The 15,537-nt window shown below is 39.6% G+C and overlaps 1 protein-coding gene across 1 annotated transcript; it reads left to right on the top strand.

The window, feature by feature from the left end:
• On the top strand, positions 1–14,768 carry NDUFA12 (NADH:ubiquinone oxidoreductase subunit A12). The gene is made up of 4 exons (XM_072865432.1): positions 1–160; positions 4,292–4,374; positions 5,378–5,465; positions 14,500–14,768. The coding sequence occupies exons 1-4, from the start codon at positions 72–74 to the stop codon at positions 14,678–14,680; spliced, it is 441 nt and encodes a 146-aa protein (XP_072721533.1). The 5' UTR covers positions 1–71; the 3' UTR covers positions 14,681–14,768.
• Positions 14,769–15,537: the final 769 nt, after the last annotated feature.

Raw genomic sequence — 15,537 nt, 5'->3', positions numbered from 1 at the left:
ACGGAGCGGGAGGCGGGGCGGCCCCGGGCCGGAGCGGCGGCGGCGCCGGGAGCGGGCGGTGCCGCCCCAAGATGGCGGAGTACGTGCAGCTGGTGAAGCGGGCGCTGAAGCACCTCGGCGGCCACGGCGGCGTCCGCGGCGCCCTATGGCAGCTGCTGAGGTAACGGGGCGCCCGCCGCGCCCGGAGCAGGCGGCGGGGGGCTCCCCGCTCCCGCTTCGCCGCCCCGCGGGGTCACCTTGGCGGGTCGCGGCCGGGCGGGCGGGTCGCGGGCGTCCTGCCCCGCACGAAGCGGGGTTGGCGGGAGTGGGGGGACGACACGGGGCGGCCGCCGCTCACCGCAGCGCCGGGGTGGTCGGCGGGCTCTGCCTCACGCCGGGCGCTGTGCGGTGCCGGGCCAGGCCTCAGGAGGCGGCCGCTCCGTGCAGGCCTCCGTGCGCTCCCCCGAGGGGCGGTGCGCTGGGGCCGTACGTCTCGCCGCCCGGAGGCCCAGTCGGCAGCGGATACTGCGGTCAGAGCGTTACCCGGGCAGGCTCCGGCGGTTGTTTTCTCTTCTTTAGGCATCTTAGTGCGTTCCTCGATGCTGAGCTGCCAGTATTGCCCAGGCAGGTTTTCTGGGTGTCCAGCCTTAGTCCTTCTTAGTCCTGTTGCCACAGCTGTCTCTGCCGTGGTGACACTCTGTTCTGTTGCAGCCGCCTTCTGTGCTTCTGCAGACCGCCATCGCGCTGGCCCACTGGCTACTTGCCAGATCTGGATCACCTCAGGCTGGTGGCGGCTTTCTTGACCTGTCCGGTGCACACATCTGAAAGCCATCCTTCTGATGAAATCCTGTGGTGTAAAGCAGAGAATTAATTCATCTGCCTTACTAGCTGTAATTCTTTAACACTTCAAACTGTACATTTGCCTCTTTGGCAATGGGTTGTCACTGTTGACCTGTGCTCAGCTTTGGAGGCCCTTTAGCCCCAGTGGCATTTTCTACAGATTTAGTCGCAGCCTTTGTTTCCAGTTGTGTCTGTGTACTTTGTTCCCCAAGCACAGAACCTTGCACTCATCCACATTACGCTTTCTCCTATATTTTTTCCCCACTCACATCTCATCTCTGCCCTGTGAAGAGCATTTTGAATTGTGATACAGCGTGCTTGAAGCTCCTCCCAAATAGCAGAAGCTGCAGATTTACTGAGGTACTCTCTTTTATTCAGATCCTTGATGAAATGTAGGGTGGAAGTCTGAATGGTACATGATCCAAATTTGGCAGTGTCAGGAACCTGTGTTATCTTTGTAGCTGGTCTTGGAAAAGTAATAGAACACTTCTTCAGGGTACAGTGAATGTTGCAGGCCTGACCACATAGCCAAAAAGTCTTTTTTTAATCAATAGTGGGGAGTCAGGAGTATGGGAGAGGGAGGATTCGCAAAGGTAAAGTTCCCTGCTATATGTCAAGGGCTCTCTTACGCTAGAATAAACAAGCCAAGCTTTCTGGGCCTTCTTGAAGACTATTTTTTTCAGTCATCATAATAGTCCTTTTTCTGTTATTTCTTGTAGTTTAAATTGATGAACAGTTAAACGTAACATTTTACACAGTTGCTGACTAGGCCTCATACAGTGTTTTCATACAGTGGCTTTAGTACTTGCTTTGTTCACTGAAGACAGCTCTGTTCACCTGGTACATGCTAGGATCAGCTTGTCTTTTTTTCCCACATGTCACTTAATTGGCAGCTTATTATTGCCTTGTGACATCCAGCTGTTTTCCTTGTGATTACACACACAGTGCTTCAGATCTTTTTAGTCTCCAGGTGCATCACTGTGCTATGACCTTCATACCATTGAATTGCATTCTGGTGGTATCACTCCAGCCCCGAAGACAGTACAGAACTTCCTGTACAATAATGTGACCTTCCTCTGTATGGTAATATCATAATCTGTCAGACCCCTGTGCTTTTTGGGGCTAGGGTTTCTGTTTTGTTTTGATCAGGAACCCTGTAAAGAGTTAAATAAGGCTACTAACATCAACATTCTCTGTGGAACTTCACTAGTAACCTTCAATCAGCTCTGTAGTTCTTTCAGCTGAGCATGTTGTCTTCTTCCTGTCAGTCAATGTATTGCTGCCTTTACATTTTAAATGATTTTTTCATTTGTTTTGTGGCACAATATTGTATGCTTTTCTGAAGTCAGCTTGACTTTTGGGAGGTCTTCCTACTAGCTGTGGTGACAGGCAGCTTCTGGCTTTTCTGTCTCCACTGTAGAAAGCAGCTCAGATAGACTTTCCTCTTGCACAACTTTTTAGAGGGAAATTTCAAGCTGTTAAGCAGTATAAGTTAAGAGAATATATGATTTCCCTGGCTAGTATTTTACTATTATTATTATTTTCTGTCATCCCCCCCCAAGTTTTCTCCACTTTGTTGCCCTTCTCAGGCTGTAGCTATTACGCTGGCAGTTCTCAAGAAGAAATAGAGCTGGGGAAATAAAAGTGTAGAAGAGTTTGAGTATTAGGTTTCACCAGAGTGCCTCTTCCTAAGCACATCTTAATGAATGTCTTGTCAGGGAGCTTTTGTGAGTCAAAGATCACAGGCTGTGTTGACACCTTTCTACCACACAGAAAAAGGAAGCAGGCAAGACTGGAGGCAGTGCTCTCTTTTTTTTCTTTCAGAAGACTGAAGTTAGAAGAGAGGTGTGCTAGGTGGAGAATCACACCTGATCCTCATAACCGTACCAACCACAAACATAGCTGCTGCCTCCCCTTCACATTTCAAGCCATTGAATCTTCCATCCCAGCTCCAGGAATAGACTTGGCGCTTACAGGAAGAGTAATCAAGGTGTATCTTTCTTGCAACAATTGATGTGTTTAAGAAGTAATTACTGAATTTCCCTGCTTTTCTCTGTATGTTTCCCAGTAAGACAGCTGGAACACAGGTTTTATGCAGTAGAAGTCAAATTATTAAGAGCCTACATGCTTGGAAACATTCTCCTTACTCAAGACTCAGTGAAACTGTCTGGAAAATGTATTTATGGCTTCCAGAGGACATCTTAGTGTTTGATATCAGTATTTGGACCATGAAGTCAGGACAAGGGCATAAGAACCCTTACAAGAAAGGGAGGGGAAGAAGGAAGGGAGAGCAGCAGTAAAATGGCTCTTCTTTTTCTGAAGCTGGGAGCTCTGGCTTGGATAGCTGAGCCAGAGATCTTTGAGTGCTTCTTTGACAGAGGAGAGCTGTGTCAGAGAATCTTTCTGCCTGGGACTACAAAGGTTTAAAATGATTACTTGGTGGAGTGATTATTGCTTTCATGCACCCTGGGATAAAAGACAACAAAAAAACTTTATCTGTGGGTTATATAGTTAAACTCCCAACTAAGGAAGCATGCATGTGCACGTCCCTTCTGTCACTTGGGACTGAGTTGAGAGTGGATATAATGCTACAAACAGCTAAAATCTTTGAGAGTAAACTTTTCCTTATGTAATTCTGCCTGTGATAAATGTCAGTAAAAAGGAAAGCCAAGATGCAGATCTAGGGGGAAAAGAGTGCTTCAGTAATTTTAAGGTTTTATCAATAGAATGTAAATCACAGGTTCAGTTTAATTATTGATATGTACAGTAATGTTAAAATATGTTCTGTATAAAGAGTTGAAACTGGTATATTATCTGGGTCAGTGTAAGTCTCCCGGAGTAGCAGGGTAAATGCTTGCATTTTTCAGTTATACGTAAGCTAGAGAATAAAAATTGTAATTTAGGGTTTAGCATGCATTTCCTTGGCAAGCAGCTACAAGGGCTTAAAATATTATTATTCCTCTCCTGGAGGTTAGCACCCACACAGACGTGTGAGATCTCTTAGATCTCTCTAAGCTGCTTCAGCGCTGACCACTTTCCATGTCAATTCAAGCTGAAGTGGTAGTAACAGTTGAGAAGGATGGTAATATCTTCAACTAAGTAAATTAACGTGTCTCTCTGGGACTCCCTTACACAGTATTTAAGGTTTTGTGGCTGTTAAATTATGCTATATTGCAGAGTTGCTTTATCTTCCACTATAAAGAGCTTTTAAATAAATAATAGCCCCCAAAAGCCTTTTTGTATGACTTTTATTATCCTGTCAGTGGAGTGCACAGTAAAGGCATGCTGACATTAGTTGCAGGAATTGGTGATTATGTTTTGCAGTCCTTAAGCTTGCATAGTTTTTTGAATAGCTTTTCGTAGATGTGTTTAAGAGTTTTCATTACAGATTTTTACCAACCCCTAAGAAACCTCTACCACAACTTCATTCTAAGATGATGTCAGCTGAAACTGTTGTTTTGGAAATTCACAGGGTCAATGATTTGAAGACTGGTACGCTGATAGGAATTGACAAATATGGAAACAAATACTATGAAGACAAAAGAAACTTCTTTGGTATGTGTGCTAATGTGAACACCTCCTGACTGACTGTCCAACTTTGTATAGCTTGTATAGTTTCTGCTAGTGAAAGATAACTTGTTGCCTGTCCAACTTCCTCACACTTGACGTGCGTGAGTCTTAGAGAGGGAGCTCATAGAAATGCTTTGACATCTTCTGTCTCTCTACTGCTTCCCTCAATTAATTTGCAAACATAGTCAATCTGAAATAATAAATATGGGATAAGTATAAGCCAGTCAGATGCTCTCCATGTAGGTATGCCTAGATGATAATGTGATTGAGAGCTTAATTTGGTCCTTGACCTAAAAGCTGATAGTTTAACAGGTGGGGGAAGAAAGAGAACTGCCTTTAAAGCTGCCTCACAGCTGTACTTACTTGTATGATCACTTCAGGGCAAAGAAGCACAGGTTAGCTTAAACTTCTGATTACCTTAAGTAATGGGATTTTAAATAACATTTGTAGAGTACTTAAAAAGGTAGCACCTAAAACAGTGAAGGTGACATGTAAACAATTGACATGCTGGTTAGGCCAGGCTCTGCCTACTGTAGGTTAACTTGTAGGGTACCTGAGGAAAGCAGTTGCTGGTAAACATTGCTTGGTAGTTTTATGTGGCTGAAACTTAGTTTAATCTTAGGTTACTAATGGCAATGTCCTTTTGGAAAAGACTACTTCTAATGGGGAAAAAAAATCCCCAAACCTGTTTCTCTGCCTGAAAATGTTGTAAGTTCCTATTTCCCATTACTTATACAATAGCTAATACTTGCTTCCTCATGAGAGTGTTAGATTCAGCCATATAAGAATATAGTAACAGTGGAAATACAGAAGACTTGGAAAAATAAAAGCTGTACTGACTTTGAAATAAGTGCCCATAATGGGCCTTTTAGTCAAGGGGATACTTTTAGTCAACATACTTTTCCTTGTGTTTTCCTTGTGTCTCTCCTTTATGTGAAAATCATTTATTTTTTTGAGCTAATACAATATTTCTATTTTTTTATTTTAGGTCGACACAGATGGGTCATCTATACTAATGAAATGAATGGCAAAAATACATTTTGGGAAGTTGATGGAAGTATGGTGCCCCCCGAATGGTAAACCATTTAGCTTAATAATGTGAACAAATACCAGTTGTGTAACTGCCTGTATATTTTCTTATATGACAAAGCAGAAGATTAAAAAGAAAAAAAACAACTTGTGGTAATAAATTTTTCTTGGATGCAGCTATCTTATGTGTGACCAGAAGATTTCAGACCGATTACTTTTAATTTTGAACTGCATTCATAATATTATATTGCTCACTGTCCTGATGGTCACACTCACTGCTTCTTGGAATGAGAAAAGCATTTTGCCAGCCAGATCGAGCAGGTCAAGCCAGTCTTCCAATTTTCCTTATTAGTTGTGATTCCGTCTTAATGGTTTGGCAAAGCCTACAATAGCATTGAGTGGCCAGAGGTAGAAAAAATATCTTATCCATTCTAGACAAGAACCTAAAGAATGTAAGGCAATGATGGAACAACATTCCTTAGTCCACAGCCATTAACAGCATAATTGTTTCAGTTGATACACATTGATACTCTACAAGATGATGCACAGCAAAGGGCCAGGATGCTCTATATGTTGACTGCTACTTGACTATAATTTTTCTTAAGGTTTTATTTTCTGTTCATGCATTTCAGTAATAATTCTGTACAACCTTGAGTTCCAGAAGGTCTCTGGCCATGTAGCTGTTAGTACTCTTTTTGTCTTCCTAAATAACTCGGGGGGGGGGGGGAATGCACACCAAATAAAGTAACAGTGTATGCTAGCAAAAACAATCTCTACCCAGTCCTTGAGGAATATGAATAGCACTTCAGCCACAAAGCAGTGAAGGGCAATATGAAGTAAGAGGTGCTTGGATAGACTGAGCATTGGTGAACACTGTTTTTTGTTATTCCTGTGATAGATGTTCTGTGCCTACGCAGAGATTGATTATGTAAACTCCTAAATTGTGGCTCTCATTAAAACATTTGAGAAATGTGTGGGCAGACTGTCTAGGTAGTCAATTTTGTTTCAGATTCTCCCAGCTTTAAAATTATGTTTAATACAGTTAATGCTTTTTTCTGTCTTCTCCAGTAAGAGCTTAATGGTATTGTTTTTTAGAAGTGACATTAGAATCTCCAAAACTAGCATGTTCATGCCAGTGCAGGACTGTTCCTTATCTCAACCATAACTGTTGTTTGCTTCTAGTTTTTATCCTTTCATGATTAGACTGTGCCGGTTTTCAAGATTTTCCTTATTTTGAGGCACAGTTTTTCTTGGTTGTTTGTTTTGTTTTTTTTTTTTTTTTCCTTTGCTCATGCTTATGTGTTGTTTATTGTTGTTTATTGAAGAAACCTCGATAAAGGGTTTCTTCCTGAGTATCAAAGGGATATTTCTATGATTAAGTAGCTTGTTTAGATCACATAAATTAGTGAGGTAAAAAAACTTGTTTTCCTATCAATGTGGAAAAAATTGCCCTAGAAGAAAGAGTAAACGTTTCATTATTTTCAAGACTGGTCAGTGCAATGGGGCACGAAAGGGTAAACAGTCCTGTGTTCTAAGGTCAGGAAACTTAGTTGTGCAGTACTGTTCAGTTTTTTGGTTGTTTTGTTTTTTTTTTCTGAGAAATTTGTATGTCCCATAGTAACCTTAGATGTTTATTCTTATGTAGGAATCCTAGCTTTGTGACACATCTAAATCACTGACCTGTAATTCTATACTGTTTAGATACATCTTTAAAAATAGAAGTATTTTGACTGGGAATAAATGCTGTCTTTTAAGACTCTGTATTTTTTTTCATCTGATGGTATACTGTCTTAAATTTTTAACATGGCATAGACTTCTGAATTGAGACTGTTAATGTATTGTACAAGTTGCTGTCAATGTAACGTTGGGGTTGTGCAACTATGCAGGAAACGAGTGGGTTTTTTGGACCTAGAAATTTGTTGGAAATAAATTAGATGGTGTGAAATTACTTCTATTAAGAAAGAGATTAATTTGGTCTATAGTATAATAGTGTCTGTCCTGTCAGTTGTGAAAAATGTTTATTTCTTAAAGCACTAGCCCTCCCTTCAGCAGATGGAAAGGTGAGACAAATTTGTCATCCTTGGGTCAGCTGGGAAGTATATAAAGTACCATTGTAACAGCTGGGTTGTGATCTGAATACTTCTTCTAAACACTGATTTTCGACTCTGGGTTTTAGTTAATTCAGCTCAGTAGAGCATTTTGTGGGTATGTTGTTGTACCCTCTGCAGGTGGAAGCAGGTTTTACTACATTGTTTATGCTGGTGTTACTTTCGGAAAATATTTTGCAACTGTCATGCCTAAAGATGACACTTTTAACAAAATCAAGGTTTAAGACCAGGGCTAACCTAGAGATTTCAGATTTTCCTTTTTTAAATAGTAATGCTAACTAGTTTGTAATGATTTTGTAGTACTTTTATAAAAATCCTACTGTATGTAGGATTACACTACTGATTATCCTACTGATTACACTATTTTCTTGGGAAGTATAGAGAACACTAGCAGATATGCAGGAAAAACACTTTCTTCTCCCCCCTCCCCCAGTATAAGTCATACTACAAGTTGTTTTTCTCCGTGTTTCTGGTTGTTGAATACACTGTGCATCTTAAAGTATAATTTTGTGGTCAGCTGTGTGCCTTCAGGATTGTGGAATATGAATGATTGTTGAAATACAATCAGGTGGACCTCATCAGGAATTCCTGAGGAATTCCAGTTCCTCATCAGGAATTGGAAAAAAGCATTTTGGTATATTGAAAAGTTTTGAAAACAGCTGTCTGGAAAAAGTAAAATGATAATTCATTTAGCTACTGTTTACCTTCTGTCAGACACTGGAGAAAAGGAAAAAGCAGCAAGAAAAAACATCTCGTGTAATAACATATTGTAGTACCTTTTTTAGAAACTACGGAATATTTTCAGTATTCTGAAATAATTGATGTAATGTCTTTTGACAACGGATGTACTGAAATCACAGTCTGAAGGAAATCAAAAGAGTTGTTTTGACATATGTCTACTATACAGGGAATTGAGACTGTTGCTTTTTTAAAATGTTGCCATACCAGAATATGTAGGCTTGTGGTTTATTCTGATTTAGTTGTGTTATTTAACCTCTTTGTTACTCTGGGTTTTTGTTTCTTATCTTCAAAATCAAGATGTTGGTATCTACTTTGGAGACAAGTTAATTAGATTTTTTTAAAATTCCCTCAACACTTGCATTGGGAATGATTAGTATTAATCTTCTCGTAATGCTATACAAGATATTGGGCACATTTTTCTTTTTCGTACACAAAGACATCTTTTACACTGTTAGACAGAAAAGGCAAAATATTTGTTTCATCTCTTACTGTTCAGAGCACGTTGTTTGCAGGAACTTAGTACTTCCATTTTTGAACACACTGATTAGGTGTCATCTGTGAACATATAAACAATAAAAGTTAAACCTGTTTATACCAATGCCTGTATGCACTATTGAGTGCTTTCACAGATGTCTCCATTACAGGATTGCTCTAATAGTTGGGCTGTGTGTTGAGCTCATTTCAATTTTACTGTTACGTTAGAAGGCCCACTATCACCTTTTATTCCTCATTCATTTATCTCCCAACCTAAAAATACTACAGTTAGCAAATCACCTTCAGGAGCACCAGGTGATACTATTTTATACAACTGGCATATGCTGCTTCATGCATGTGCTCACATTCATGCGTAGTCACAACTTACATACAGATGCACTCATTACAAGCAAAACTGTTTTCTGTTTGCTCAAAAATAATCAAAAACCAAGCAAGAAGATGATACGGATAAATGACTTTTTCAGGTTTAATATTTTATATTTTTGTCTCTGTAGAAAAGGTTTTGAAGGGTTTCAGGGAAGAAAATGTTAGCATTAAGAGGAACATGTGACTCCTTGGGAATCCCTGAGCAGCTTGTAAGTGCTAGTTAGGGTACCAAAAGTATTTTCCCAGGCAAAGAGTTTTCATAGTAAAAACTGGCTATCTTGAATGTTTACTTCTTGATAATAATGCGGTTTGCTCTCTTCTAGGGCAAGGGCTATAGGGGTTATAGTTCTCTCCATCCACCCTCCCACCTGCCCCAGTAGAAGCAGGCTTGGATCACAGGCAAGCTGAAGCCTAGGTGAAATGTTCTGGGCACATTTGTTAGTAAGGAATGTGCTTAAAGCAGTGTTAGCTTTTTTTCCCCCTTAATCAAAGGCTGCACAGAGAAGTGAAATACTAGGGGTGTAAAATATAGATAGATGAGTCAAAGAGTTCTGTGCTGCTTTTTTCATGAATGTTATTACCAGCTGCAGATTATCTGCCCTCAGAAGTTTGGCAACGTGGCAAGTTGCATTGTCTCACTTTCCTCACAAGAGGAAAAGGAGGAGTGAAATCATACGGCTGGGTGTAGAGATGGAGGGCAGGACCCTTAAAACCCAATTTTCCACTTTCAACAGGGTTATGCTGTGAAGTAAGGCTTCCTTTTGAGACCGTATAAAGTACATGCAAGTCAAGGCCTGATATCCTGCTGGATGCTAGAGGTGTGCTTCTCTTGCATCACATTCAAAGCCTTTTGAGGCTGTCCACACACTATTCATTTACTATTTATCTGGTTTAATGTAATTTGGATTGTGTTTTGGCCAAATACTTTGCAAAAACAAATTGACAACTGGCTTATGTATACAAACTAGTTAAAAATAATTTGTTCTTTCAATACGTTATGTCCTATGGGGAAAGAAGAACTGTAATTTCAGAGTAGTCTTCTCCTTTTGCAGGGACACTTCCTTTTGCCAGCATTGTCCTGTATATGTGCAATGTTTGTCCAATACTTTGATGTTTATTTCCTTATGGCGCAATTCTGAATATCTTTGGAAGGAGCTTCAGGATTGTTAACTTCATACAATGAAATATTTCAAATTTAACTTCAGTTTAATAGTCTACATCCTCTTTGTTAGTTGATTTGACAGCTGAAGGAGGGAGAAATGTAGCATCTCTGACCTAAAGTGCCAGCGTACTAAGAAATGTAAAGAACTGTGCTATTCTCCTGTAAAACTGCTGCTTTTCAAGTCTGCCTGTGAGGGAAAACAAAACAAAAAGATTGAACTGAAAAGGAATGGGAGAGTAAAATTTCAGTCCTTTCAGTAGCTTCAAAATTAATTTGTGAGTTTTATAACTAGATTAAATGCTGGTGTGGTGTTTTCAGGTAAATGGGATGCTCATTACTATACAATGGTATGTTATAGTAGCTTGTATGAGAAATCAAAGTTATCTCCCTTGTGTACACAAATAAAAACATGTTTCTTGCCCCTTTTTCCTTCTCTTCCCATACGTAGATCTAAAATAATAAGTGAAGACTATCTGCAAGATAAAAAAAGCTTCTTTTTATGCTAGTCAAAGTTAAATCCCTGATTTCTTGTTCACTTAAAGTACTTGGGAAAGCACTGAAATACTTTTTGCCCTTTGACCATAACACACATCTTAACTTCTCTTTTGTCTTACTGCAACACGGTTAACTTGTTGAAAAAACTGAATGCTAGCAAGTTGGCAAACGTCCTGAGCTTACGTAGATGGTGCCTGAACCTTGCCAGATGCACATATGGTAGTAGCTATAGCGTTTGTGTAGCATCGGTTCTTGTTTGACAGCTTGTACATCATATAATTGGCTCTGGTCCCTTATAGCTTCAGTTTGAAACCTCCTTGCTTTTAAATATTTGACTTGGGAGAAAGTTCTACATAGTCTTGAGAGCAGCTGAAGATACTTTGAGGTGTCTTTCATCTGTTTACCCAAGGGAAAGTCCAGAGGCTTTGCTAGCCTGTCTGCTTGGTAGTGACTCTGCTCTGTGATTCAGGAAGCTGCTTCAGCCTCTTCAGAGCTGCTATCCTCCTTATTTTCTTTACTCTCTGTAAGTTGTCTGCTTCTTTGTAGGTTTTAAGTCATTAATTGCTTTTGAATCCTGTTTTTCCATGCCTGGATTTATAGGCAGAGTTTGTATAGAAATCTGGACATCTGCAAGACGTCAAATCTCTTTATTCATGCTGTTCAATCTAGTGCAGGAAAAGCTTTTCTTGAGCATCTGGGAGTGGAGTCTATGATACATCAGGGCTTTAAAGGACTCTTTGAGGGAGGTTGTCAAGGGGAAAGTCTTCCCAAAATAAGGTTTTCAGGTTTTACATATTTTGCATAAGTGGAGAGTGGGAGCTTTTGTTTGAGAGAACAGACTTTACAAATCAAAATGCTTTTATAAGTCACATGTTGGGCTTCTAAGGGGAATCTGTTGTGACCAGGCTTAAGCCCTGAAACTCTCAAATATAGGCATACTTAATAGTGGATGGAGTTCTAAACAAACTTTTGAAATCTCTTCAGGCATCTCAGTACCTGTGACTGTACTGAATTGTCTTGTAGGTGAGCAATTATTTTTCTGCTTTTCAGTGAGAAAATGGAGTTCAAGGATTGTTTTTGCTGATCTATTTAAATTTGAGCCCAATTTCATATTGATATTTTTTAATTTCAGAAAATCCTGAAAGCCAATATAGTAATGCTTTAATTACTCCAAAATACTGTATTTTAAAAGACTTCATGGATTTAGTCTTAGAAAAGCTGCAAAACAATAGTTTAAATGACAGAATAAAACTATTCTGTTTTCTGTCTCCTGATTTAAATGAGCAAATAAACTCAAGTCAATATTGTGATAATTTTTCTGATGTTTCAAGGACTGAGTGTATGACGTAAGTAAACTTGTAACGAAAGAGGTGCCAGGCATCATGCAAGCTTGAAATCTAGTTGATTTTAACAGAGCTTTAATACAGTTCTTGTACTCCACGTGCTCCAGCCTGTCTTTCAAGGTCTTTGTAACTGCATTTCTGTCTGAGAAGACAATTTTTTGTTTGTCCTGTCAGTGTGTACGACTCTCAGGGGAGCATGAGGACGGTGAGGCATGGTGACAGCTGCATAAATAGGGTTTTGTTTGTGGGATCCCTATCCACTATTACCAGATGCATCACTACATGAACGTCTATGAGTTTAAGTTGCCTTTATTATGTTACGGTAAGCAGTTTTGAAAAGCTGAGGCTCCTCTGGAGTGATACTGTGAAGCATTTTGAAATGCAGTATTAAGTCAGTATTGGCAGAATGTATATGGATACATGGACTGTTCTTTTTCCTTTCCTCCCATGCCACAAACTCTGTTTCTTTGTGTTTGCAATGAGAGCCGGCTTGTTGAGTATGAGCATATGATCCCACCTCTGTCAAGTCAGCTGTTTTACAGCGTTTCTGCCAACTTTGATGCTAGCCGTCATAGGACACGCGATACTGAGGTGGTGTGAAGCACGCTAGCACATAGAATTCTTATAATGGACGTGAATTGGGAGAGGGAGTTCACCTAAGGTCAGAGCTTTGTGTAATGTGGCCAGGGCATTTTGGAGGCTGGTAATACCAGATTTAAAATCGAGCAAGGCCTGATCCTGTATCCTCAGACCACATCGTGATTAGTAGTGCTACGGGGCCGCCTTCTTCCAGACAGAAATTATTACCCAAAATCTTATTTTTGAATAGAAGCAGTGGGAAATGTATGCTTCAAATGATACCAGATTTACAAAGGAGAGTGGGGGGAGGAAGAGAGGGATCTGCTTCCCATTCATGTTGCATTGGGTCACTTCATCTGAACATGTGTATAACTTTCAAACTCCTAAGTGGATGATTTTTCCCATAGCAGGCCACTTACCTCTAAACAAGATTTTTCTTCTTACTTTTAAAGGATCTTATGGTTCCATCCGGTTTTGTATTCAAGCCAGTTTCCTGGCAGTCCTTAGTCCTAGAACGTGTCACTTTCGTTTGGGGTTTTTGTTTGTTTTTTACTTATAGAAAATGAACATATGGCTGACATTTTTTTTAAAGTGAGATTTTGTACTAAAGTTATATCCAAAGTTGTGAGTTTTTCTTTTTCTGAAATAAATGTCTAGAAGCTATTTGACTGAAAAAGATTATCAGCCTTCTGTCTAGCTCTTCAGATTTAGAATATACTTGTCAGTCTATTTCTCACTACTTTTATTGTGGTTTTGTTTTGCTGTATCAATGAAGTGTGCCGGATTTGTTGCTAAAGGCTGAAGTGCAATTTTTGGGCTTTCTAATAACAACTGGAATAGAAGACTTCTTATTTGTAGGTCAAGTCTTTTGCAAAAGCTGATTAGCAGAAGCCTCTTTAATTCTACCTCAGTAAAAAATACATAAGCTTGCAAAAAAAGTCATAACCTCACTTCTATCATAACTGTGCGTGCAGTATGAAGTACATGTAAACTGGCAGATAATTAAAATGTTATTGAGGTTTGAAAGTTGCTTTGGGCACTGAAATAGAAATGGGATGAAATCAATTCAGTTGATCCCTGCTGTAGCGTTTCAGTAAATTGTTACGGAAAATACTTTGCTTGATCATTAATGTTGTTTGCGCAGGGGAGGATTGACATTTAGTTCATAGGTAAAGGATAATCACTATAATCACATGGTAATTACCCCATTACTGATTGGTATTAATCATTTTATTGTGCAGTCAGTAAACATTTACGTGATTGTTTTAGGTGAACCTGCATCATTAATCCATATCCCAAGTGGTAGTGTTATGAATGCTTTGGAGATGGTATTGAAATTGTTGTACAGCATAGTCTTCTGGTAATTAAAAAACAAAACAAAAGCCCAAAACCCAACCAAAAAACCCCAGACAACAAAACAAAACCTTGTGGTTTTGTCATTTGTAGTGCCTGCCTTGACCTGGCTGGCTGGTTAAGGCCATACAAACACATAACAATGAAATACTCTCTGCCCAAATACTAAGTGTACAAAGGAACAGGAAATTCGAACTCAGGTGTGCTTTCAGTTGCTTGGAAGCAGAACCTGCTATTTGTCAGTTATGTTTGTGTAATTACTTTAAATCAGTATCCTGTAGTGTCATTCCAAGTCATACTGGATTGAAATTATTTTTTTCTCCTCTCTCAAAATAAACATTTAGTGCCTCTTCAGAGGAGAACCCTTGGGAGTCAGGAGGAAGGCTTGTTACAGACCATGTAATGTTCCTTAATAACAATGTGTCTTTTTCCTCTTAAGGCATCGCTGGCTTCACTCAATGACAGATGACCCTCCAACTACTCATCCACCAGTTGCTCGTAAATTTATCTGGGAGAACCATAAATTCAATCTGAGTGGCACTCCTGGACAGTATGTACCTTACTCTACTACACGCAAGAAGATACAGGAGTGGGTCCCACCTACAACAGCTAGCAAATAACAACAAAAAATGTGACTTGCCTCAGCTTTGGCTTTCAGTGTAATTGTATTTTCACTCGTTTTGTTCAAAATAAAAGCCTCCTCTAACAGCTGTAGTTTAGTTTATTGAATTGGGGAGAAAACAAGTGAGAAAACATTGGGAAGAGGTAGAGGACAGAATACATGACAGGTCTTAATCTCATCAAGATAATGGGCTTTTTGTCATATTGTCAGTGGCTCTTGTCTCCACATAAGCAGTTCTCAAACTTTTTAGCCTGATAACCATTCCTGTGACAGTCACTTCTCACATTTGTACCACTCAACAGAATACAAATATAAATTTGAAATACAGGTTTCTTATCTTTAACATTATCCTATTATAGTTCTGCGTGGCAAATAATGTACTATTGATGTACTATTTTAGGAAGCCATCTCTTTAAATATTTATAAGCCAAGTTAGAATAATAAGGCCAATCAAGGATTATAGTTTTTATTCATAAATTCTTTGTGCATGAGTATGCATGCATTGTTGTATTACGATATGGTATGATACGTAATATAAAACTTGTAAGGCTACAGTAATCAAATGACATCTCACCCCATAAGGGAACTCAGCCATAAGCAGAGGGCCCCTGTCACAAAAATCTTTTGTGTGGCCTCTGTGTTACTGAGATTCATTAGAAGATGTTCTCACAAGGGTTTGGGATGGGCTGTTTGGCCTGTTGTGACAAGGCTTTAAAGGTCTTTGGAAGTTTGAGAATGCACGCTTTTTTGGGAGGTAGAGAAGTAAAATATACCAGAACTTATTCTCAAAAATGTGAAGTTTGCAAGTTCACATTTGAAGGAGAGTTGGTTGGGGCTGTGGCTTTTTTCTGTATC

Source organism: Ciconia boyciana, chromosome 1 (assembly GCF_034638445.1).
Source record: "Ciconia boyciana chromosome 1, ASM3463844v1, whole genome shotgun sequence".
NCBI lineage: Eukaryota > Metazoa > Chordata > Aves > Ciconiiformes > Ciconiidae > Ciconia > Ciconia boyciana.
Note: the sequence above shows the minus strand (reverse complement) of the source record. Positions and strands in the feature narration are given on the sequence as shown.